At 39.1% G+C, this 27,486-nt stretch overlaps 1 protein-coding gene across 10 annotated transcripts in view; it reads left to right on the top strand.

Moving 5' to 3' along the window:
- Positions 1-27,486, top strand: part of PRKAG2 (protein kinase AMP-activated non-catalytic subunit gamma 2) — a 353,035-nt gene that overhangs the window by 295,493 nt on the left and 30,056 nt on the right. For 7 of the 10 annotated variants that reach the window (XR_011648897.1, XR_011648896.1, XM_004476298.5 and 4 more), the window contains one exon: positions 12,164-12,273. Coding sequence is in view for 8 of the 10 variants with exons in the window: in XM_004476298.5 (XP_004476355.1) it covers positions 12,164-12,273 (110 nt within the window). In the remaining 2 variants the exon portion in view is untranslated. The remainder of the gene's footprint in view (positions 1-12,163; positions 12,274-27,486) is intronic. The other 3 variants (XM_012518717.4, XM_058298014.1, XM_071215353.1) reach the window with 1 other exon arrangement.

The raw sequence follows: 27,486 nt of genomic DNA, 5'->3' as shown, positions 1-27,486 counted from the left end.
CACGTACACTCCTCTCCACCACTGCACAGGTCACAGTGTATTTATAAGCTTTTCCCAACTTAGCCAAATGGGTTAAGGATTGTTCCACTCTTGCAGTCCACTGGTTGATATTGATTTGATTATGATCTTCACCATCCAAGACCTCATCTACACACTCTTTAACAATATTGTGAGCTTTGTCAGCTTTGAAGCCAGCCTCATTTGGAGTGGCAACGATCCTCTTCCATGGTGTTGCCTAGTCTCCCCTTTTATCTTTCAACAGCATACAATTTACAGGCATTACGAGGAATTTGCCAAGTGTGTGAGAGTATAAAGAATACATGTTCACTGCCTCAGAAAGCTTACAATCTTAAAGAAGATTCAGGCCTGTAACTTTAATATAAGCCATATGATGACTCCAAAAGTGAATTACTAACATAGCACTGTGGGCATGTAAAAAAAATGGAGCAATTAATTCCGACTTGAAGAATTTAAGGATTGTTTTATAGGAGGAAGTTACCTTGGAACTGAACTTTGAAGCATAAGTAAGATTTCCATTGACAGGGGCTATTTCTTTAAGAGAGAATAGCATGTGCAAAGAAAGAGACGCAGAAACATAAACAGCTTATTTTTTTAAAAAGGAAGTATTGATATGATTGTAGAGTGTAAGATTTCTAGAGAATGTGGCAGGAGATGAGCTGGAAAGGTCCGTTAGAAATCACTAGAGACCTTGAATGATAGTGTATATTATGTAGGAGTCATCAATAGTTATTGAGCCATGTAATCAAATCTTTTTTCAGAAAGAGAACTGTTAATTTCCATATACTCTTGTACATTCTAGTGTTAATAATTACATTTAAATTTAGATGTTGCAATTTAAAAAATTATGTTTTTAACCTTCATAAATTAAACAAACACGTACTATTTACTTTCCAATGGTACTCTTTGCAACTCTCTTGAATAATAATGTTGGGTTAACATGTTATTTAAAGGGTGGTAAGATTTAACATTGTTCCACAAACAGCTTCCTTCATTTTGTAGAACAGTAATCCAAGTGCTGTAATTATACTTCTATCTAGTGATATAAAATAACAAACATGGAACATTTTGATAATACCAATTATCAAATGGAACATTTTGATAATACCAATTAATTTATAAGTAAATAGAAGCCAAATTAGTAGTTACCTTTTGAATGATGAGAGGTTGAACCTCTTGCCTTCTTGGGAATTTTAATATTTCATTCCAGGCAACCTGTTGTTGAGTGGTTTTAGTTTTGTGGATTTTTCTTTCTCTTTTAACTCCAGATTACTCTGATTTTGATGTATTTATTCCTCCACATATTGAGACTTCACATAAAGTAAAGGATATAAATGGTACCCTCTATAGTCAGAAAGTTTATACTAATTTTGGAGAAGCAAAATAAAAAGGAAGGAAACATTATATTTATTATATTTTACTTTATTTTTCTAACTTGAAATTGGAATATTGTGTTTTATTGATGTTTTATTAGATCGCTATATCTGTCCTTATTCCAAAGTAACACAAATTTTATTATAATTTGCTTTACAAATTTAATTTTTTTTTCACAAATTTTATTATTTGATTACACTTTTTATATTTTACAAGATTGTAGAAGAACCCCCAGCCCTGCTAGCATGAAATTACAGTCCCACTAAGGATGAGAGGCAGACTGGCAGACTAGTCAGAAATTAACAGGGGATTAAATCCTGAAAATGAGAAGGCTGTAATGGAACTAGGTGGGCTTTCAGCATATATCCCTAGCTGACTGTAAGGCTGTGTGCATGCATAGAACAGACCCAAGATAGCCCAAACTCTCTACACATCCCTGACTGACAATGTAGGAACACACACACAAAGCAAATGCCCTCTAAAATGCTCTCCAAAATCCCTGGCTGGCTTGGAGACTGTGCATTTGCAAGGAAATCCTGAAAAAACCTGGCAGAGAGTAAGCTAGGGCAACCTTGAAAACTATCTGATTATGCTACGTAACCCTCATGCAAATCCATCAGGCTTGGAGCTCTCAAGGACAATCTCTAACCAGTCATTGGCTGACCATTAAGCTCTGATGATACAGGGGTGATGCCTACAAAGCCAGACTAAAAAAATAAAAATAAGAATTTTTTTTTCAATAAGCACAGATATCAGTGACCACACACCATGGGGAAACAGATTCCCCAGATTAAATTCAGGCAGTTTACTAAAAAAAAATAAAATAAAAACAAGTGTAACAACCATCCTCAGGAGAAAAAGTCAAAACCAGAGTTACTATAAATACTCTATCGCATAATCTATAACTTCTCATCTTCAACAACAAATTATGAGCCCTGCAAAGAAATAGGAAAGTATGTTCCATGCTTGGGGAAAAAAGGAGGAGTCAGTACAAACTATCTCTGAATGGAGTCACATGTTGTATTTAGCATCCAAAGACTTCAAAGTCGCCATTATAAATATGTTTAAATAATTAAAACCATGTTTAAGTAATTAAAAGAAACTATAATGGTAATGACTCAACAGATAGTGAATCTGAATAAAGAAACTGAAGAACCAAATGTAAAGTCTGGAAGTGAAAAGCACAATAACCAGTGAAAAATTCACTAGATGAGCTCAATAGCAGGTTTGAACTGACAGAAGAATCCATGAGCTTGAATATAGAGCAATACCTAGATTTAGGTCAGTATGTAGAAGATAAATCAGTATCCAGTCTGAAAAATAGAAAACAGGGGAAAGAAAAATGAACAGAGCCTCGCAGACTTGTGAGCCAGTGTCAAGCATATCAACGTGCTTGGGGGAAATGGATTTGACTCAATTGATAGAGCATCTGCCTACCATATGGGGGGTCCAGGGTTCAAACCTAGGGCCTCATGACCTGTGTAGTGAGCTGGCCCACATGCAGTGCTGATGAGCACAAGGAGTGCCATGCCACTCAGGGCTGTCTCCCACATCGGGGAACCCCATGCGCAAGGAGTGCACCCCACAAGGAGAGCTGCCCCGTGTGAAAAAAGCGCAGCCTGCTCAGGGGTGTCACCACACACATGGAGAGCTGATGCAGCAAGATGACGCAACAACAAAAAAAAAAGAGACAGATTCCTGGTGCCACTGACAAGAATGCAAGTGGACACAAGAACACACAGTGAATGGACACAGAAAGCAGACAATGGGGGAGGGGAGGAGAGAGGTAAAATAAAATAAATCTTTAAAAATAAAAAAAGTGCATGGTTTAGGAGTCTCTGAAGGACAAGAGAGAGAGAAACAGGTAATAAAAACATTTGAAGAAATAATTACTAAAAACTTCCAAAATTTGATGAAAAATGTTAACCTAGAAAACCAAAAAGGTCTACATACCCCAAGTAGTTTAAACAGAAAGAAATTCATACCTAGGTCCCTCATGGTCAAACTATTAAAAGGCAAAGCCAGAATCTTAAAAGCAGCAACAAAAAAACTCCTCTTTAGGTACAGGAGAACAAAAATCCAATTAACTGCTAATTTATCAGAAATAATAGAACTGGGGACAGCAGAATGACATTCAAAGTACTAAAAAAAGAAAACCTGTCAACCAAAAATTTTATAGTCAGCAAAACTATCGTTCAGAAATGGAGGTTAAATAAAGCCATCCCCAGATTATCAAAGACAGAGAATTTATTCTAGTATACCTGCCTTACAAGAAATATTACAGGAAGTTTTCAGCCTGAAAGGAAAATGAAACCAAGGCAATAGCTAAAAACCAAGATAGTAAGTACAAATGGAAGGCATTGATAATGAAAAATATATAAGTGTTAAAGACTATAAATATGTATTTTCTCAATTTCTGTGTAAAGTATAGGATTGTATAATACAATAAATATATTGTTGACTTTATAACAGATGTAATATATATGACGATATAAAAGAGACGGAAGGAAATGATGTTATATTGTAGAAAAGTTGCTATATTAAAAAAGAAGATTGTGATAAATTGATATGTATTATAATCCCTAGAACTGGTTATTTATTTGTTTGTTTAGAAAATCAACAGAGGATGTCAGAGGTATACAGGGCCAACTGATAGAGTTCCCAGTGGCTTAAGTTGAGCGAGAAAATAAATAAAATTGTATTGAATTATAACCCATAGCATAAACTAAATAGCTATGGGTCCATACTGATATAAACAAATGATTGAATAATTAAGTAGACAACTCTCCTTTACAGAAGAATTCCAAATAATTTATGTTCCTTCTTGCAGCTCAAGGAGGTGGATCATACCTCCTCACTGCTTAAGTGTGGGCTATACTTGGTAACTGCCTTCCAAAATGTAAGGGAGGGAAAATAGTACAAGTTCACAGTAGACAACCCTGACAAACACTCCCTCGGCCAGGCGATCAAGGTCAGCATCAACAATGATAAGTCATGATGATAGTGGATACCCTTGATAGGATGTGATGAGAGTGACACTCTACCTATGGTCATCTTCCTCAAATCCATTAACGGCAGTCTACTCCTGAGAAAAGCATCAGACAAATCCTAAGTAAGGTTCAAAATACCTGATCAGTACTCCTAAGAACTGTCAAGGTCATCAAAAACAAGAAAGTTGGGGGAACTGTCATAGTCAAAAGGAGCCTAAGAAGACACAGCAACTTCGTGTAATGTGATACCCTGAATGAAATCCAAGAGCAGTAAAAGGGCATTAGGTCAAAACTCAAGAAATCCTAATAAAGTATGGGCTTTAGTTAATGATGATGTATTGTTGGTTCATTAGTTCTGACAAATGTAATAATGTACGGTATTAGCATTAAGGGAAAACTGATGTGAAGCGTACATGATGTCTTTGTACTGTCTTCACAACTTTTTTATAAATCTATTCCAAAATAAAATGTTAATTTAAAAATCAACACTTTAATTTATATAGTTCCTAACATAAAACTTGTAGTTTCAAAAATTCTAAAGTTTGACTACTTCTGCTTTAAAGTATTTAAAACTTTAATTTTAGATATTTATATGGTGAAATGAGCATCTATAATGTGTGTACTTCTTTTATAAAAGGAAAATCTTGACTTTAATCTTGCAAAGTTTTCTTTCTGGAGGATGGATTGGCACATTATGTTATAGTTTCCCTCTTGATTTCATTCATTTGAATATAATTTTAATATTAGTTAAACTTATGCTTGACTGCAGTGATCTTTGAAATCTGTGTTTGCACAAATCTACCACTGAATAGGCTACAAAGAAACTACACATTCCACCACATTATAAACATTGTCTTTAGCAGTGAGGGAGCAGTGACAGTAGAAATGGATTAGAATGGGTCAATGATGCTGTTAAAAGAACTTTTTTGGTTTCAGTTCTGTCCTGTCCGAGGCCCCTGTATTTCTTGCTTGGTGAACATTTCAAGAAAAACAGAGGCACATTCATTTATAGTTCATTCATTCCTTTATTGACGACCAGTTACACTTGTTCATAAACCCCGTATTTCTCCTTTGGTAGCACTTATGAAAATGTAATAATATGTAATGTCTCCACTAGTTTGTAGTATCTGTGAGGACAGGAACCGTGTCTGTCTTTTTCACTGATACGTCCCCAGCATCTTGCACAGTGGAAACTAATTTGTAGCAGATGCTGTTGGTGCCTCACAACATTATTCTTAGTCTACCCCAAATTCTCCTGTATTTCATCAGTTCCCTTTGTTTCTCTACTTGAATGCATTATTTGGCAGCTGTACCTATGGGGCAGGGCAGAAATGCCAGAGTTAGCACTCCAGGGATGACCTTCAGCCAAAGTGGGGCAGGAATAGATGGATAATTACTCTAGCTTTCTGGTCCTTACAGTGAAACAGTTCTGAGGTCTGTACCACAGTTTCTCAGAAATCTCTAGCAGGTTTGACTCTTATTGCACAAAACAGTAACCTGCTTACTCATGGTGCAGGTTTTTTATTTCTTTGACTCTTCTCCTTCCCCTGGACTCAAGGTCTGCTTTGAAAGGAACCCACATTAAGATAATATGCAATAAATATTTATTGACTGAATTGATGAGTATATTAGGTAAGTGGGATACTGACCTTTCAAAGAAATTACCATCTAAGAAGGGGAAGGAATATTAAAAATATACAAATAACTATTAACAAGATATAAAGTAATGATTGTCATACAAGAAATAGAGTCAGCATAGATCTTTCTTACCCTCCTATGTGGTGTTCCGTGATCCAGTACATCCCCTCTTGTTTTGCTTATCCAAATATCCTTTTTCTCTGCTAGCACATAAGCTTCATGAGGCTGGAGACTGTGCCCATTATGTTCCCCTTCATCATATCTCTCATTTCTAGGACAGGGCCTAGATGTAATGTGTATTAGATATTGCACAGGTATGTGAATGAATGCTTGCATTAATGAATAAATGAAGCAGTAGAATTTAATGAAAAGAGTTGTTGAAGTCTTGGACATAGATTGAAGTCCCACTTCAGTTACTTGCTGGCTATCTAATTTGGGGAGAGTTGCATAGTTTCTTTTAGCCTGTTTTCTTCCTTTGTAAAATGAAGAAAATATGGTATACTTGAGGTTGATACATAGATTAAGTGAATTACTTAAATGAAGTAATTCGAGCAAAATGCCTTGACCGTAGTGGGTATTCAAATATTCGTGGTTTTTTTTTTGTGGAAAAGATGACATTTAGATTGAGTTGAAATTGGACAAGAAGTAGATGAGAAAAAGGAAGTTTAAGTTAAGACAGAATGAACAAATACAAGAAAGCAAAATAAAAAATCATGGAACAGATAGCCCTGTTTTCCTAGATATGAAAATAGGACATGGGATAATTAGGTTACCAAAATGCCAGATCATGGAGGTTTATGAGTGCTAGACTAAAACATTTGGACTTTATTCCATTAGCAAGAGGGAGATTATTTGCATAGGAAAATGACATATCTGGGAGATGATTGGAAGTATGGAACTCTGAATTATAAGTGATAAATTCAGTCCCCTGAAAAGTACCCTAGTTTATTAGTTTGTGTGAAGAAAGGTCAAAATTGAAAATAAGAGATTTGGGAGTGGTTCACATGACTAGTTTATCATGTAATTGGTAAATCAGTCAGCATGTACTGAGCACTGATGTTTATTTTTTTTTAAAGATTTTAAAAATTTATTTATTCCCACTCACTTGTTGTTTGCACTTGCTGTGTCTGTTGTCTTCCTTGTTTCTTTAGGAGGCACCAGGAACCAAACCACAGATCCCCCCATGTGGTATACAGGAGCTCAGTCACTTGACCCACATCCGCTTCCCTGATCATGATTATCACAGTAGAAAATATAGAGAAGTATGAGGAAACCTACAACTTCTGTAATGAAAAAATTCAAAAACAAAACAAAACAGGATTCATTTCCACAATCAAGGAACTTTGTTATTAATAGTATCACACTGTTTAACACTTATTTTGCTAATTTCTATATACAATAATTTTTTTTCCTTCCCAGTTATTTCCCAAGTAATCTAAATCTTCCCAAAATGCACAAATCATGTGGCCTAAATATAGTTTTCAAAGAACTCTCTTGGAGATGGTGTAACTTCAGCCAAATCATGAAAATGGCCTTGAATTTAGATAGGCAGAACAGGGAAAGCAGGCTACTGCAGGCAAAGGGAAGGGGACATCACTCCGGTTAAGAGCACAGGTTTAGAGTCAGAGATTTGGGTTCAGATTGTGGTTCCACAACTTAATGGCCATGTCCTTGAGCCGAGGTCTAATGAAGGAAAAGTTAACTGGGCCATAAAGGGAAGGGAAAATTATTCCAGGCTGTGGAAATAGTAGTTTATGGCCCCATGGAAGAAGAGAGCATAGCATTTATGAAGGATCAAAAGAAGGCCTTGTGGCTGGAGAAAGTACTTGAGCGAGCATGTAAAGATAAGGCTGAAGAGGGGGGTGGTGGTCAGACCATTCAGAGCCTTGAAGGCTGGTTTATTTTTCCTAAAAGCAGTAGGAAGCCATTGAAGTGTTCTCAGAGAAGTGACCTAATTAGATTTGCATCTGGTAAAACCATTCTGGTTCCAGTGTGGAAAGCTATTGAAGAGAGCAAGATTGAAAGCAAAGATATCAGTTTGGAAGTTACAGAATTTATTGGGTATAAGATGGCAACCATGGAGGTAGAGAGAAATGAATGGATTTAAGAGAGATTTGGGATGTAAAATCAGCAGGGATTATGATAAATTGGATGAAGAAAGAAATGTCAAAGATGACTTCTAGATTTTTCCATAATTTTTGGATGGTGGTACCATATAGTTTACCTATAAATATGCTATAAGCCTAGCAGCATATTGTCATTATTTTTGTTTAATGTCATTTGACTTTTACAGAAACTTAAGTTATAAAAAATTTTTATATGTATTTGTCCACGTAGTTACCACTTCCAGTGTTCTTTGTGCCCTTGTGTAGATCCATATTTCCATATGGCATCATTTTCCTTCTGCCTGAAGGACTTCCTTTAACATGTCTTGAAGTGCAGATCTGCTGTGGATGATTTTTTTAGCAATCGTAGTTTACAGAGAAGTTACTGAGAAAGGACAGAGTTTCCATATACCCCCTTTCATGCACAGTTTTCCTGATTATTAATATTTTGCATTAGTGTATACTTTTATTACAATTAATAAAACATTATTATTATAAATATGCCATTAACTTTAGCCTACTGTTTGCATTAGGGTTCACTCCTTGTGTTGTGTAGTTCTGTGGTAACTTAGGTACAATCTAAAATTTCCTTTTTTATCCCTCTTCAAATATGTAATTCAGCAGTGTTAATTAACATTCACAAAGTTGTGCCTCCCTTACCATCATCCATTGCCAAAACTTTTCCATCTTACCATCATTTTTTTAAACAGTTTTATTCACACACCATACAGTCCATCCAAAGTGTACAGTCAGTGGCACTCAGTATTATCACAAAGTTGTGCATTCATTACCACAGTAAGTTGTAGAACATTTTCATTACTCCAAAAAGAAAAATCCCCTACCCCTTATACCCCTCGATTATTGACCCTTAAGCATAGGTATAGTACTTTTGTTACAATTGATGAAAAATTTTACTCTCATCCATAGTTTGTGTTAGTTGTATTTTTCCCATATACCATCCTATTATTAACACGTTGTAATAATGATGTACTTTTGTTCTAGTTCATGGAAGAACATTCTCATATTTGTACTTTTAGCCATAGTCATCCTCTACAACTGGGTTTGCCTTATTTTTGAAAGATATTTTTCTGCATATATAATCTAGATTGAACATCTTTATCATGGGTTTTGTGCAATTTGATTATGATGTGCCTTAGTGTTGTTTTCTTCATGTTTCTTGGGCTTAGAACTTGATGAGCTTCTTTTATCCTTGTTTATTTTATTTTTTTTCCCTCTTCCCTCCCCCCTTCCCCCCCCCCCCCCCCCCCCAGTTGTCTGCTGCCTGTGTCCATTCGCTGGGTGTTCTTCTGTGTCTGCCTGTATTCTTGTCAGCAGCACCCGGAATCCATGTTCTCTTTTTGTTGCGTCATCTTGCTGTGTCAGCTCTCTGTGTGTGCAGCACCACTCCTGGGCAGGCTGCACTTCTTTCGCACTGGGTGGCACCCCTTACGGGGCTCACTCCTTGCACGTGGGGCTTCCCTATGCGGGGGACACCCCTGCGTGGCACGGTACTCCTTGCGCGCATCAACGCTACGTGTGGGCCAGCTCACCACACGTGTCAGGAGGCCCTGCGTTTAAACCTTGGACCTCCCATGTGGTAGGCAGACGCCCTATCCGCTGGGCCAAATCTGCTTCCCTATCCTTGAGTTTATAAATTCTTGTCAAATTTAGAAAAATCTCAGCCACTATTTCTCGAAATATTTTTTCTGACCTTCCTTTCCTTTCTCTTTGGGGCCTCCCATTGCATGAACATCAGGCTGCCCCACAGCTAACTGATGCTCTTTTCCTTTTTTTTTTTTTTTCTCTGTTTCATTTTGTATAGTTTCTGTTGCTATTTGTTCTAATTTGTTACTTTTCTTCTGCAACAGCTAATCTGCCTTCAATCACATCCAGTTTATTTTCACCTCAGATATTATAGTTTTCTTCTTGATATGTATAGTATACTACAGAGGGAAAGGTAGTAACTTGGGAGTTGGAGATTGCAAAACTCCTCTCTCAATAATCAGTAGAACAAATAGTCAAAAAATCAGAAAGGCTATAGAAGACCTGATCAACACTATCATCCTATCTAACTGACCCACCACACAACAGCAGCAAAATTCAAGTACATGTGTAATTTTCACTAAGACCATATTATGGGTCATTATACAAACTTCAGTAAATTTAAAAGAAGTAAAATCATGTGAAGTATGTTCTCTGACCACAATGGAATACAACTATAAATCAATAAAAGAGATGAAATAAAGACTTTTATGTAGGTCAGGAAGGAAACAGATTCTGGAGATAAATGCACTGACCCCTACTTCCTCTCACTCTTTGATCTCCTGTTTGTGCTTCTCCTTGGCCAAACCCAACCAGAAGCCAGAGGACAAAGGAGCCAGGATGATGCAGTCCCTAGAAGTCAGCCTCCCACGGTGCACAGAACAGTGTGTGGGGCGGGGGTGGGTGGCTGGCAGAGGTGTGGTCCTGCACAGCTAATCCACAGGAATCATTCACCACGGAATACATATGCTGGGCCAAAGACAAGTCTTAAAGTTAAATGTTGTGTTACATTTTGCCCCGTATTTCTGAATATTTGTAGCAAGGGCTTTGAGTTACTTTGTCCATCATACAGCTAGAGCCAGAAGTCACTCCTACTCTATTTCCTCCATCTTTTTCCCCCAGTTTATTAGATTGTGTGCAGTGAGAACCTGATTTTCAAAATATTACAACTATAGCTTTATTTACAAAATTTGGAAACTAGCCCATATAACAATACCCTTTCAGTGAAGCTATGAGAAGTCATTCATTTAATTTTACTTAAGTATATAATTCTGTTTATCATGTGTTTTCACAGTCTGTCATATTTCTAGTCGATCTGTTTATGGTCAATTTATTTAGTTATGGTAACTGTATATTGAAGGAATTATTCTTCTTAGGAAATCCTGTTTTCTTTGTTTTGAATATTCAGAGGTCAGCCACAGTGTACCTTGCTGGATCTATAAGCATCTCTAGTACTTCAGTCATAAATCCTTTCCACATTTTCACATTCCTTTCTATTCTCTTTGAACATTTTATTGTATGGTTTTATATGAAATATACCAATTATTTAAGGAAGAAATTATACTATTCTGTACATACGTTTTCAGAAATAAAAGAATACTTCCCAACTCATTTTATGGGGTCAGCATTACCTTGATACCAAAACCAGACAGAGACAGTCATTGAAAGTAAACTATAGATAAATATTCCTTTTTAACATAGATACAAAAATCTTTAGCCATGAATGCAGTTTATTTTTCCATTTATTTTAGGCCTTCTTTGATTTCTCTCAGTATTTTGTAGTTTTCAAAAAGCACAAAAATCTTGCACATTTTTGTTGCATTTATCTCCAAGTTTCATGTATGTTGGTGATATTGTAAATGGTACCTTTACATTTTTTAAATTTCCAGATCATTGCTAGTATGTAAAGATAACAGTTTTTAATATATTGATCCTGTACCCTATAACCTTTCTAAACTCTTTTTTATTTAAAAAAAAATTTTTTTGAAGTGGAGGGAGGGAGTGAGGGAGGATGTTACAACAGTAGGTTTTTCATATATACCCTTTTTCAGGTTGAGGAAATTCTTTATTATTACTGATTTTATTAGGGTTCTCCAGAGAAACAGAACCAACAGTGTGTGTATATAAATATTAAGAGATTTCTTAAAGGAATTAGTTCATACAGCCATGGGAATTGGCAAGCTTGAATTCTGTAGGGCAGAGCACAAGCTGGGAACTCCATAAAGGTTTCCATGAATTCCCCAGGAGAAGAATTTCTTCTTTCCGACTGCTGAAATTATCTGTTCTGCAATCAACTGACTGAATAAGACTTCCTTCATTGCTGGAGGCAATTGTAGATATAATTGCCATAGATAAAATCAACTGGCTAATGATTTAAATCCAGGCAATATCCCCACAGTAACAATCAGGCCAGTGCTTGCTTGACTCTAACTTAGCCAAGTTGATACGTGAACTAAACTATCACACTGATATTTTGCTTTTTTTTTCTTCTTTTAGCAGTAGAAGATTCTGAAAGTTGCGTTTATATGCGATTCATGAGATCACACAAGTGTTATGATATTGTTCCAACCAGTTCAAAGCTTGTTGTCTTTGATACTACATTACAAGTAAGTGTACTCAGTTTTCATGAATTTTTGGTATATTACTTGTATTACTATTTTATAAGGCAATTCAAGTTGAACACGCGGGCTGACATTTTTTTTTAACTGTTTTTATGGTAGCATATATACATTCCACAATTTCCTATTTTTACCACTTTCATTTAATGTGTACAATTCAGTAGTAGTAGTTATATTCAAAATGTTGTGCTTCTATCACCACCATCCATTACCAAAACTTTTTCATCACCCAAAACAGTAACCTGTAATCTTTTTGTCTCTACAAATTTGCTTATTCTAGGTAATTCAAAAAAGTAGAATCATACAATATTTCTCTTTTTGTCTAACTAATTTCACTCAACGTATTGTTTTCAAAGTTTATCTATGTTGTAGCATATATCTTTTTGTGTCTGAATAGTATTCCATTGTATGTATAATACATTTTATTTATCCATTCATCTGTTGATGGACAGTTGGTTTGACTGGCAGGCATTTATTGACTCCTTCCACTGATCAGACACTGTGCTAATGAAGTTTTGTCTGAATTCACAGTCTTCACAATAGCCTTATAAAGAATGTATTATTTCTGGGGAGTGAATATGGCTCAAGTGCTTGAGTTCCTGCTTCCCACATGGGAGGTCCCAGGTTTGGTTCCTGGTGCATCCTAAAAACAAACAACTAGCAAAAAAATGAGAAAACCAACTTGGGGGAGCTGATGTAGCTCAGTGGTTGAGTGCCAGCTTCCCATAGTCCAAGGTTCAATCCCCAGCCCCAGTACCATAAAAATAAAAAAAAAGATTGTATTATTTCTGACCTCAGTCTACAAATGAGGAAACACAAGCCCTCGAATTTACAAACTTAAGTAAATCCAGAGTGCTAAGGAATGTTGGATCTGGAACTTTGAACACAAATCTGGCTAATACATTTAAGAGCCATTGCACTATACTGCCTCTATCTGTATATCCTGATATCTTTCTAGGTTATTTATTAATACTAGAGTACATGGTAAGTCTTCTTGAAATGATAATGTTAAAAAGAAGAAAATTGCTAAAGTGTATTGTCTTTTGAGAGACAACTTGTTGAATGCTATGTAGCCATTGGAAAAAAAAATTTTAAACGTGTGTCTAGAATATTATTTGAAAAAAGCAAGTTGTAGAACGATACCTATTTTATGACCAAGTTATTCTGAGGATAAGAAGTATCAGAGCAGTTACTCTGGTCTGGTTATGTAAAACTCTGGTCTCAGGACCAATTTAACCATGTGCAAATAAATTAAAATGGAGGGTTTATATACAGAATCCTAAAAATAGAGCAAATACACACAGAAGAGTAGAAATAAAGACAGTGCGCTTCCCTGAACGAATGAGAAAGAAAAATCTTGTACAGAGCTTTTCAGTTCCCAATTTCAGTCTCTGAAAGGCCATCTCAGCTAACTACCATTGGATTCCATGAAATTCCCAAGTTAAATAAAACCCTCTTTCTGCTGGAATTAGTCTTTTAGGTGGTGTTATTTGCATACAAATTAGCCTTACTTAGAACATGTCCATAGAGAAAGGCTAAGATTTATATAACTGATTGTGGTCATCAGAAAGCAAGAAGTAATGGAATGCTTTCTCTTTGCTTTGAAGAGTTCTGTACTGTTTGAGTTTTTTGCAACAAATATGTATTACTTTCTCCTTTTTTTGAGCAGAAATTTCCAGCTGTACTGCTACAGATAGTAGCAATTTACTTAAAAACATTTATTACATTATAATCAAGTACCTGCTTTTAAAGTAGGTATGCGTTTAAAAAAATTATTTTGCAAACTTTGAAACTTACAAGACACTTACAAAAATAATACACACCCTGTACAGAGAAGTCCAACATAGCCCCAATCCCCCAGATACCCAGTTCTACCAATTTTAACATTTTGCCACATTTCCCGTATCAGTCTATCCATCAGTCTTTCGGTCCATCTACCTGTCCATCTAGCTGTTTGTCTGTTTATCAGTCCATTTTGAACACTTGAGTGTAGGTTGTAGCCTGTAGCATGTTCAGCATGCTCCTTGAACACTTAATATTTTCATGTTCATTTCCTACGAACAAGGATATTCACTTACATAACCACCTGAAGTGCGATTATTAAGTTCAAGAAATTTAACATTAATATAAAGCTTACAGACTATATTCCAGTTTTTTCAAATGATCCACTAATGTCCTTTTGAGCCTTTTTTCCTCCCATGATAGATTCCATACATAAACTTTCCCACTTCAGCCACTCCCACACATACCATTCAGTGGGTTTACTCACATGTACAGTGTTGCAGTTCCTTCACCTTCCATTACTAAAACTCTCCCATATCCCCAGAGAGAAACTCTATACCCTTTATGCATTAACATGCATTCGCCCTGCCCTCTCATCCCTGGTAACTTTACTCTAAATTTTGTCTCTATGAATTTGCATATTCTCTGCTGGTTCCTTTGTGGTTACCATGGGGCTTAAATTTAATAGCCTAAGTTTCATTTGCTTAGATACCAAATTAACTTCAATGATATACAGAAACTATGTTCCTATACTCGTCCACCCCCACTTTATGTAGTTCTTTTCACAAATTGCATGTTTATACATTGTGAGTCCAAAAGTATACTGATTTTATCTTTTTTTTAAGATTTATTTTTTATTTTCCCCCCTCTTGCTGTTTGCACTTGCCGTCTGCTCTCTGTGTCCATTTGCTGCACGACCCCTGTGTCTGCTTGTCATCTTGTCTTCTCTTTAGGAGGCACTGGGAACTGATTCTGGGACCTTCTGACATGGGGAGAGGTACTCAATCTCTTGAGCCTCCCTCAGCTGTCTGGTTTGTTGTGTCTCTCGTCTTTTCCTCTTTGTCTCTTTTTTGTTGCATCATCTTGTTACATCAGCTCACTACACAGACCAGCTCACCTTCACCAGGAGGCCTTGGGAACCGCACCCAGGACCCCTTCCCAATGGTAGACAGGAGCCCAATCGCTTGAGCCACATCTGCTTCCCTATCATTATGTTTTATGCATTGCTTTTTAGTTTCTGTAGAAAGTAAAATGTGTTGTTTAAAACCAAAAGTACAATAGTACTGGCATTTATATTTACCCATGTCATTACCCTCACTGGAGATCCTTATTTCTTCATGTGCTTCAGTCTTTTGTCTTGTGTCTTTTCCTGCCAACCTGTAGAACTCTCTTTAGCATCTCTGGAAGGGCCAATCTAGTGGTGACAAACTCCCTCAGCTTTTATCTGGAATGCCTTAATCTCCTTCATTTTTGAAAGATAGGAATCCTTGGTTGGTAATTTTTGCTTTCAGCACTTTGAATATGTCTTCCCACTCCCTTCTTGACCTCACAGTTTTTGACAAGATTGACATTTAATCTTATTGCAGCTCTCTTGTATGTGACATGTTGCTTCTCTATTGCAGCTTTCAAAATTCTCTATCTTTGGCATTCGGCTGTTTGATTATCATGTATCATATGTGGGTCCATATGAGTTTGGAGTTTTTGACCATCTTGGATGTGTATATTCATGTGTTTTCCTAACATTGGGAAGTTTCAGCCCTTATTTCTTTGAATATTTTCTCTTCTCCTTTCTCTCTCTTCACCTTTTGTAGTTCCCATAGCGCATATATTGGTACACTTGACGGTATCCCACAGGATCCTTTTCTTCATTCTTTCTTCTTTCTGCTCCTGGATGATTCCAATTGTCTTATCTTCCAAGTTCACTGATTATTTCTTCTGCCATCTCCAATCTACTCTTGAACTTCTGTAGGGAAGTTAACTTCTGTTACTGTGCCTGTGGTCTTCAGCTCTATTCGACTCCTTTTCATAATTTCTCACTTTATTGATATTCTCTTTGTGTTTGTCTGTCATTTTCCTGATTTCATTTACTTATTTGTCCATGTTTTCCTTCAGCTCTTTGAGCATATGTAGGGTCATTTTTTAATGTTTTTGTCTGTGTGTTTCTGGTCTGGTCCTACTCATGGAGAGTTTCTAATGCTTTAATTTTCTCCTTTATCTGGGCCATTACTTTCTGTTTCTTTGTATGTTTTGTAATCTTTTGTTGAAAACTGGGCATTTTTATATTTTATTGTATTATCACTGAAATTTAGATACTGTTGCACCTGTTCCTTTAGCTTGTATCCAGCTAATATTAAGAAGAAGGAGGGGAAAAGAGGGGGAAAAAGAAAAGGCACAGCATTCCCAGTCTTTGCAGATTTACCTGTGTATGTGCACTCCTATCCATACAATAAATTTAGAGAATAGCACCAGGCCAAAGTGTAGGAACCTCTTTGAGCCTTTCTGCATGGGCATCTTGTCTTAGGAATACGCTGTGGCCCTAGGAATTCCTGTTTACATTGATATGGATATGAATGTCCCTTTTTCCCTTGGAAACAATTTCTTCTTGGTCCTGGCACTGCACTATATATCCTACATCCAGCAATCCTTGCCCCAGGCAGCCATTTGACTGCTCTCCCACATGCATTCTGTAGAAGAGTTCTTCGAGCTGCCTCTCCATGCAGGGCAAGTTCTGGGAGTGTGAGCCTGTTGAGTATTATCCTGCATTTGTCCCCCAGGCTGTCATCAGACAGATTGAGCCCATCTTACATGCTCCCAGTATGTGCACAAGGGTTAATTTACTCACTCTGGAACTGGGACCAGGGATCTGCGCTGGGAATGCAGACCTGCTTCATACCAAGCCACTGAGGGGTTAGTGTAGGGGTTAGCCAGAGCTCCATTTTTTTTTTCTTTTTGCTGCAAAAAGCTTTGTTGTTTACACTTGGCTCCTAGCTTGCTAGAAGGCTGCAAGGTTGTTGGTTAAAAAGATGCCTCCCAAAAAATAAAAAAAGGTGCCTCCCAGGGAAGCGGATGTGGCTGAAGCAATTGGGCTCCCCTCTACCATATGGAAGGCTCTGGCTTTGGTTCCCAGGGCCTCCTGGTGAAGGCAAGTTGGCCCATGCCCATTGAGAGCTGAAGGCCCACACCCATAGAGAGCTGACAGCCCGTGCCCACGAAGAGCTGGTGCAGCAAGATGATGCAACAAAGGAGACAAGCAGACACAGAAGAACACACAATGAATGGACACAGAGAGCAGACAGTGAACAAAGTGGCAAGGGGGCCAATAATAAATAAGTTTTTAAAAAGAAAAAAAGATGCCTCCTGGCTGGATGAAGGGGCTCAGGCAGAAGTTCTGCCTGGAGGCACCTAGTGGTACTTGAGTGTGAGCCTTTCAAATGTTGGTTAGGTGGTCACCTATCTTCTTGATGAGTTTTACCTCCTTGTCTAGAAAGTGGCTTTCCCAGAAGTCACAGAGATGAGGGTCCATGTTGGTAGAACCCAGGCAGATCCAAAAGGTCATGGTTCAGATTTTTCTCCAGGGCAGTGGTGGCTTCCATGGTATCCGGTGTTTTACACCATTCATCTTAGGATGGCTTCTGCACCTCCTGGAAGAGAGTGCAGTCGCTTTGCTGGTTTTGCTTGGCACCCTTGTGCTTTTCCTTTGCCAGCTTGCAGAAGTGATCCACACACTTCAGGGTCACATCATTGTGGTTGAAATAGAAGCCCAGAGAGGTAGATGTAAGAGACCTATAGGAGCAGTTTGACCAGGTGGTTTTTGGAGGCCTCCTACTTCGGAAGAATAATTTTTATGGATCCAAGAGCTCATGGTTGGTCAACAGTGAGGAGCTAACAACAACAAAAAAGGTAGTAGGTAGTCCCAGAAGCATGGGAGGGCCAAGAAAATGGTCGTGGAGGTTGCAACTAGAAAGGAAGTTGGAGAGTGGTCCAAAGCTGAAAGGTGAAGGGAGGGAGAGTTCCCTGGTCTGTTCATCCATATACTGTTAAAGAAAGGGGAAGATCCTTGGAACCACCAGGCATGCTGTCCCTACTACTTTTAAGTAGTTTTTTTCTTGATTCGGCATTACCCTTTTCCTGCAGTCCTTCAACCATTTTCTGGAGCTTTGAGAATGATGTTTTGCCAGTTCTTACTGCTGGTTCACATGTTTTTTGGGGGGATGGAGCCCTGAAGTTTCTCACTCCAGCATCTTGATCCAAACATGTATTACTTGTATTTGAGACTCTTTAGCTCCTGGTTTATACCAATGGTTATATATGGAGTGCTCAGTAAATTTTAATGAGCCATGGACCTGGCACCCAGACTTTGCAAGAAGGGGCACCCACAGTTGGTGCTAGTATCTCCACGAGTAAAGGCACAGTGAAGCTGGTCCTGCAAGTGTTCGAAAAACTGTAGACAGTAATCAGCTCTTGCTGTAGGAAGGAACTGCTGCTACCATGGTTGATATTCACATAAATTGTAAGCAGGCAAGCAGTGCACAGGAAGCAAAGAAGAAGAAACAAGTTTTGTCTTCTAGCCCCTGCTATTGCCAGAGCCTAACATAGAGTCAGCTGTCTAAGCAGAAACATGGTTTACAGAATTCCATCTCCAGCATCACAAAGCACGTAGGTTTGCTGCTAAGAGGCACTGCCTTAATAAGTGGTATAGTTCATCCTTCTGGCAACTTAGGATCCACATACTTTTCTATGTGTATTTTAATTTCCATATGACAAAAAAGCAATTCTGTTTGTCTAACAAGATGCAACTCTCATTTCTACAAATAAAGATATTTTCATCTTTCCCCCAAATTGGGAGGGGCAAAGCCCCAATAGTTATTATATCTCTCTCTGGGCTGTGTTAATTATTCCTCACAATCAATCAATTGTCAATTATTCAGTTACTCAAAGAATGAATTGGAAATACAAAACTTTTGTGAAATAATGAGAGAAAGGAAGAAAAAATAAAATTGTTAATGTATAGTTTACATGTACAACGACTGCTATTTACTGCTCACAAGGCCATAGTTGCCTCTCATTAAACTTTCTTTTCCCATTATTCCTTCCATTTTCCTTTGCCCACAGCCAAGACCTCAGCTGACTGGCTGGTTGGTTGTTTGGCTATTTGGTTTATTCTTTACCTGAAGAGTCCAAATCCTCTGTGATTTTGGTTTGCTGTAGTTTTCTATTAACTCTTACTATTGGATGTGGTTGTACTAAAGGATACTCCAGAAAATCACCTGGCTTCAGATGTGATTCTCCCTACCCCATTGTGCAGCAGTAACCCACTGTCCCCTGTTGGTTTAGTGGCATGGGAGGAACCCAAAATGGCCAAGTAGCAGTGTTATCTTCCAATTCAGTGGAACCATTGACATATTCCCTGGTGGAAAAATGCAGGGACTAGAGGGATGGCTAGATGGCTAGATCTGTGATAAACCACGTATAGTAAAATATTGATTGTATAGCCTGTTTTGAGGGTATCTTTAACATCCATATTTCTACCAACAGTCTTTTCAAAGCAATCTAGGCTTTTTCTATCTCTAAAGCAAACTATATACTGCATCCTGTAAGAGTCAAATCTTATTCTTTCAGGGTGTTATATTCCCACTGGCACTATAACTGAGTCTTCAGTAGGCCAGCTTTTTCTCAGTAATGGGATATAGAGTAAGACCCATAAGTTCCACAAAGAGGATTATCAGAAACAGTTCTATGTGGAATACCACGGTGAGTAAGGAATTCGTTCTATAAGTCCACAGAAAGTGGTGCTGGCAAGAGTGTTCCAGGCAAGGAAGCCAAATCCATATCCAGACTACATGTTTGTTCCAGAGAGTACAAATTCCTGCCCCCCTCTGTGATGAAAGGGATCCAGAGTAATCAGTGTGCTTCCAGGTGGCTGGCTGAGCCAACTGGGGAGCATGCCATGTTGTTGTTGGCTGTTGGCAGGTTAAGCTCACGTCTCTCTTGGTAAGTGGAAGTTCATGTTGTTGAGTTCATGGGGCCTGTGGTAGATTGAATTATGTACCCAGAAGAAAAACACGTTCTTAGTTTTATCCATTCTTGTGGTTGTGAACCCATTATAAATAGCAGCCATTGAAGATGTTATTTTAAGTTAAGGTGTGGCCCAACTGAATCAAGTTGGGCCTTTAATCCTATTATGAGAGGCTTTATGAAGAAAGAGCCATGTGGCGGAGGAGCAAGAAGCTGGCGGTCAGTGGAACCTGAAAAAGAAAGGAGAAGATATTGCTGTGTGATGGAAAAGCTATGGACCCACGGATTGCCAGCACCCAACCTCAGAATGCCACAGTCTTCAGAGAAAAAGCCTTGCCTTGCTGATGCCTGGAACTTGGACTTCTCCTAATCTCAAAACCTTGAGCCAATAAATTCCTATTGCTTAAGCCAAATTATTTTGCAAAATTTGTAACCACAGCTGGGAAACTTAAGATTTTGGTATCAGAAAGTAGGGTGCTGCTATTACAAAAACCAAAAAATGTGGCAGTGGCTTTGGAATTGGGTAATGGATAAAAGTAGGAAGAATTCTGAGGTGCCTGATTGCTTTAAAGAGACTCTTGGTAGAAATATGGATATTAAAGGTACCTCGACTGAGGTCTTAGAAAGAAATGATGACTGTGTTACTAGGAACTGGAGGAAAGGCAAACTTGTTATAAAGTGGCAGGATACTTGGCAACCAGAAACGATGTGAGATTGAAAGTGGATTTTGGATATTCATCTGAGGAGAGTTTCAAGCTAAGTGTGGAAGCGATACTGTGGTTTTTCCTTGCAGTTTATAATAAAATGCCAGAGGCAAGGAATAAGCTGAGAATTAAACTTTTAAGTACAAAGGAACTGGAAATGATTTTGAAAAGTCTCAGCCTATTCAGGTAATGTGTCCTGAGACTAGGGCCAGAAGCAGCTCTATCAGGGCCTGCCTTGAGCTCCCAGAGGACAGGGCGCCATGTAAGGCTTTAACTGAACAACCCTTTGCTAAATGGCTGAATATGAATCCAGTCAGCCATTTCAGTGGAAGTCCAAATTGGAAATGCAGTTATCCAGGAAGATCTGTAGAAAATTCTTTTTTTCTGGTCGTTTGAACCCCCTTGAACTGCATGCAAACGGGACAGAGTTTTTGCAGAATTTGGTATGAGCAGGACCACTGCCAATCTGGACTGAAAGAGACAGAGAAGGGACGAATTGAAGGAAAAATTACCTTCAAGAACCATGAAATCAGAGGTCTGAACCAAAAGGATTTTAGGCCAAGACAGTGGTTCCACCCACATGTGTGGGAAAGGGCAGGTCCCTCCCTTCCTGGATGGGGCAGGCCTTGTGCCTCACCGTTCAACCAGAGTATAGTCACCCCAATACTCAGAGATGGTGAGGCTGTGCCCTGGCATTTGTGGAGAGCCTGGCCACCCTCCCAGTGCTGCAGGAGGATGGTGGGGTCAGTACCCCAGTGTTTGCAGAGAGTCTGGCTGCTGTCCCAATGCTCCGGAGTATCCTAGTATTCAAGGAGAGCATAGCTGCTGTGTAAACACTTGGAAGGTGTGGGGCTGCCACTCTAGCAGACCCAGAGAGCGAAGCACCAATCCACAGATGTCTCTCAGAACTTGAAACCCAGGTTTCCCCAAATGGAGTTTTGAAATGGCTTGGGACCTGTGACCCACGATTTCCTTCCAGTTTCTCCCTTTTGGAATTGGCATGTTTATTCTTGCCTGTCCCACCATTGTATAATAAAAGCAAATAACTTGTTTTCTAGGTTTCACATCTCCTTCAGACAGAGTGGAATTTTGCCCCAGGGCAGTTCACACCCATAACTGATTTTGATGAGACTTTGAACTTAGCATTGTTGCTGAAATGGCTTAAAGCTTTGGGATATTGTGATGGAATGAATCACATTGTCATGGAATAAATGTATATTGCATATGGAAAAACATACCTTTTCAGGGTCCAGAGGATGAACTGTAGTAGATTAAATTATGTATTCTAGAGATAAACCTGTTCCTAGTCTTAATCCATTCTTGTGATTGTGAACCCATTATGAATAGTACCCATTGAAGATAATAGTTTTAGTTAAGATATGGCCCAACTGAGTGAGGTTGGTCCTTAATCCTATTATTAAAGGCTTTCTCAAGAAAAAGCCTTGTGGGGGAGCAAGAAGCTGTAAGTCAGTGGAATCCAGAAAAGAAAGAAGAGAACATTGCCATGTAACCGAAGAGCCAAGGACCCAAGGATCACCAGCAGCCAGCCGCAGAATGCCACAGACCTTCCTGATGCCTTGGTTTTGGAATTCTAGCCTCAAAACTGTGAGCCAATAAATTCATGTTGTTAAGCCAACCCATTGTATGGTATTTGTCTTAGCAGCCAAGAAACTAAAACAGCAAGTACCTAGGGTGGCTGGGGAAAGGGGCTTTCTGACATCCTTTGAATATGTCATTTGTCCACCTTGTTATTGAAAGCTGTACTTGGTGAGCTTCGTGTAGAGCTCAGTATCCCTATATTTTGTAAGGGATATAACTCCATACCTCCTTGTCCAGATCTCCTTGTCACAATCTTCCTATAATGCGCTTTCCAATTCCTTGGTCATCTATCCAAGCCTTTAGCAACACCAGACAATCAGGGTAGATTGGTACTTAAAGCCATCTTTTAATCTCTTTAAAGTAGAAACCAAATGTACAACTGGAGGTACTACCCACTGGGGGGTTTTCATTTATCACTGCCCTTCACAGCTTCTCTATATAAAGCTGCAGGTGTTTCAGCTATCCTGTTGGGGCCAGCTGTCATGTAGAATCATCAGTACACCAAGCCCACATTTTTTTCCTCTTCAGTCAACTGTTCGTAAGGCTTCTCCCCCATGAGACTTGGTGTGGATTGAAGGAGAGGAGGCAGTGTTGCAGGTTTCAGTGTCAGAGAAGTTTGATTCATCTGTTGATGGAACTTACTTGTACTTTCCAGACCTTTCAAGCTGTTGTATATACAATTTCCACTTGATGCTAGATTGCTGTTATACATACACAGCCTTTTGGCTTGGTGGGTCCAGTTCATTATGGGAAATTAAGTCACTCAATCACTTGATGTCCTATGGCTAGTTGTTCATTCTCTACCACAGCCTCTAGTCAACCAGGAACTGTTTTTCAAAAGGAGAATAATTAACGGCAGAAGAAAGTTTGGATTTTTCCCCCCAAATCCTAGAGGTTTGTCCTGTGAATCTCCTATGTTAGTACTTGACAGAGGCGTCGTACACCATCCCTGTGCTTCAGGTATTATTAAATATGCTGGGTCCTAAGGCCCAGGTGGAAGAGAAGCCTGGACTTAGAGCTCAGGTCTCCTCTGAAAATAGTCAGTTTTTATAGGTTACTCAGCAAATGTGTGAAGTTAGCACATTCAAATGTGGTACATGTTGCCTCCTAAATGTCCTCCCAAGTGTTGTGTGAGTGGTAGGTGGTGTCCAGTGCAAAAAACCTGAATTTCAAAAAAATAAAAAATTTTTAAAAGTTAAAAACTTGAATTTCACCTTGGAGGAGACATTTCAGTCATTCCAGATCACTCCTCCTCCTACCCTAAAATTTCACCAAGTTGTCAGACCCCTAAATTTGGTGGGGGGTTATAATGTGCCTTACTGAGTCTTTTCAAGTATCTGCCAATTCCTGCTTACCAGATCCAGTCAGCACAGTGTCATCAGTGTAGTGGACCAGTGTGATACGTGGAATGTCAGGTTGATGAACATCTCTGCAGACCCTGTTAAGGAAGAGAGGAAGAGAGGTGATGTAGCCTTAAGGCAAGTTGGTGAAAGGAAACAGTTCCCCGGGGTCCTTGTGCAATGGTGAATTAGTCAGGGTTCTGTAGGAAAACAGAACTGATAGGACATACATATGTGTGTGTGTAACGTAAGCACTGTGAGATATTTTTTATATAGGAATTCGCTTACATGACTATGGATATGGGCCAGTCCATATGCCGTAGGGTAGGCTGCAAGCTGGGAACTCTGATGAAGGTTTTCTCTGAATTCCCCAGGAGAAGCTGGCTGGCTAAAGTAAGAGATGGAAATTCTCCCTTCTGACAGCTAAAACCATCGTTTCTCCTTTTAAAGCCTTCAGCTGATTGGATGAGATGTCTCTCATTGCTGAAGGAAATCTCCTCTATTGATTGTAAATGTAATCAGCTGTAGATGAAATCAATTTACTGATGATTTAAGCCCACAAAATATCCTCACAATAACAATCAGGCCAGTGTTTGCTTGACCAAACAACTGGACATCATAAAGTGGCCAAGTTGATGCATAAACTTAACCATCACAAGTGGTATGGAGAAAAACGTATTTGTCAGGGCAGTAGCTGCATGCCAGGTACCAGGAGCTGTTAGATTTGCTCTAATAAAGATGATTCTCCTGGGACAGCTGCTGCAATTAGAGTCACCACATGATTAAGTTTACAATGATAAATAGTCATTCTCCAAAATGTATTCACAGGCCAAACAGGCAAATTAAATGGGGTGTGATAGGTATAGCACCTCTGCACCTTCACCATCTTCTGTTGATACACTTATCTCTGCACTTTCCTCAGGGATGCTGTTCTGAATCTGATTTCCAGAGGCCGCCTACCTGGCCCTTCTTACCATAATGTCCTTTTTTCCATGAGTCAGAGAACCAATACAGGGGTTCTGCCAGTTGTCAAATATGTGTTTTCCAGACCTTCAAGATCTGGAGAAATAACCACAAGGTAGTTCTGTGAACTTACTGAGCCCCTTGTAATTTGAACTTGAACTAAGACTCCATCTGTCACCTGATGACCATAAGCGTCCATTTTGACTAGTAGACCCCAGTGGTCTGAGTTTCTAGAAGTTAGCATCAATTGAGAGCCAATGTCTGGTAATCCCCAAAAGGCCTGTATTTTCTTTTCCCCAGTGCATAGTCACTCTAATAAATGACTGCTAATCCCTTTGAAGGAAGATTAACAGTATGTGCTTTTATGATGGAGTACTGCAAGCTACTTCTCAAGGGACCCAGCTTCTTCTTCAGTCAAGAGACTCTGAGTCTGTGAACTGGCTAAGGATTGGAAATGAGGTGACAGGTGTGACTCTCCAATGGGATGACTCAAGTTAGGTTTTTGGCCACTGGACATAGAGTTTTTCTTTGTTATATAGGTTAAGTAATATTTTAGAAGGCGGTATGTCTATTTCATTCGTAGAGATATGGTAATCAAGTAGCTACTACCAAAGGTCCCTGTGGGTTAAAACATTCTAATTACCACAGTTTCCCAGTTGCCTTTTCAATAAATGAGCCTACCTTGTCTTTGGCGGTTAAGCACCACCACTTGCCTTCTGCTACCACAGAATCCCATCATTCCGTTTGAATCCCATCATTCCGTGAGTCCATCTGTATGGTGATATTTTCTGCCATTGTACCTAGCCGACACTAAGCTTTACAGGATTGATGATGCTCCCCTCACTAATATATTCCTCAATGACTTGGTGAAGGGAGTGTCCTCCGGGCTCAGGGAATGTAGTTGGAATTGGGTGTGCAGGTCGAATAAGATAAATCTGCTCCAGCATTCCTGTTTACCTAAACCTGCGGGATCCCCCTTCTTAATTATGCCACAGAAGTTCTGACATCTCACCTTCATTAAACATGTACTCATCAGTGGCCTATATTTCATTCAGTCAAACCAAGTAAATATTTGAGACTTCCTGCTCAAATATACATTAAATCCACAATTTCTGGTAAGTGCATTTGTATCAGTAAATTCTGTCAAATTCAGTTTTAAATTTCTTTCTCCCTTGGATCTAGCAATGTCAGAACCTATTCCCACACATACTCCCCAGGTTTTTTGCAGATATAAAATAGCAAAATCTTACCATTCTTTGGGTGTATACTTTGTGTTCACCTTGGTCAAATTTTGCCCCTCTGAAGCATGCTGAAATCTGTCCCTAGTTACAAGTCTAGTGACAGCAAAGGGTGGTAGTGGTTTTCTTAAGGAGAATGATTATCTCTGTGCAAGGCGTCTGCCCCAGGTAAGCCTGTTTTTGGGCTTTCAAACAAAGGAAAGTTCTTCTCTCATACCAAGGAGTCAGCCATTTCCTCTGCCCAGGGAGGCTCAGAGTAACTGAGGGATTCAGGAATTTCAGCTTTGTCCAGTCCAACCAAACATCCCTGTTCAAGGCACTGTTCCTTCCAAATCATTGCCTCACCTTTCCTCTCAGAACCTGGTGAGGATGCACATTCAAACTGATGTACCTCTGCACCTCACAGATTTAGATTTTGTGTTTGATTTTGGAACTCTCGGCCCTAAGCTACAAGAAATAAGAGATTGTTTTAGGGCTGCCATAGGAGCTGTCAAGTTCTCTGTGACTTGAGCTGAGAGTCCAAAGACCTGAGCTTGTCATTTTCTTTCTAAGGGCTCCAGTGCCCTCACAGGTTCCATCCCATACCACAGCCCTTGGGGTCATCATCTCTTTATCAGTCAGTTCTAATCAGGAGACACTGAGCAGAAAATATAATATAAACAAATGTTAATTAGATATAAAATATAACTAGGTAACTAAGAGTAAAGACCTCTAAGGCATTATTCTTAAAATGTTTCATAGATCAGCAGCCAAACACTGTTTTTTCAAAAAGCATATAGGAAATACACAATGAAGAAGAGCATGAACTCAAAAGGAAAGAAAAGGAAGGGCATGGCTAGAAAGGCTGCCCAGTATAATTTTAGTTTGGGTTTAAAATTAATATCCACAAAAGGGAAAAGGTACTTGCCTCTTTTAAAAGCAAGAAGAAAAGAGAAGGACTAGGCCTGCTGCTCAAGATTGATGAAGGTGCAAAGAAAGAGACAGTAAAACTATTAACTTATTTTGTACTTCAAAATGGAAAAAAGTAAAACAAACAGTGGTTAAAGGAAATGTAAGCCCAAAATAGGTGTAGAGATTATAGGAGAGTGCCTAGCTGCACTAAACAGTTTGATTTCTGATCCAGATGAGTCACATCTTAGTATACTTAGGGAACTTAAAAAGGAGATTACCAAACTGTTAATGATATTTGAGGAATTAAGGAGAATAGATGGGATGTCAGAAGATAAGCAGTATATTGCAGTGATGGAAGGCAAAACATCAAAAACAAAGCTTTTGCCTATTTTTTTTTTCTCTTCTCCCCCGCCACCCCCCCCCCCACTCCAGTTGCATCTTCTTTGTCCACTTCTGTTGAAATCCGCGGCATGGGAATCTGTGTTCCCCTTTGGCTGGGTCATCTGGTCGTGTCAGCTCTCCGTGTGTGCGGCACCATTCCTGGGCAGGCTGCACTTTCCTTTGCGCTGGGCGGCTCTCCCCACGGGGTGCACTCCTTGAATGTGGGGCTCCCCTATGCAGGGACAACCCTGCGTGGCAGGGCAGTCCCTGCGTGCATCAGCACTGCAC

This window comes from Dasypus novemcinctus, chromosome 5 (assembly GCF_030445035.2).
Source record: "Dasypus novemcinctus isolate mDasNov1 chromosome 5, mDasNov1.1.hap2, whole genome shotgun sequence".
Lineage (NCBI taxonomy): Eukaryota > Metazoa > Chordata > Mammalia > Cingulata > Dasypodidae > Dasypus > Dasypus novemcinctus.
Note: the sequence above shows the minus strand (reverse complement) of the source record. Positions and strands in the feature narration are given on the sequence as shown.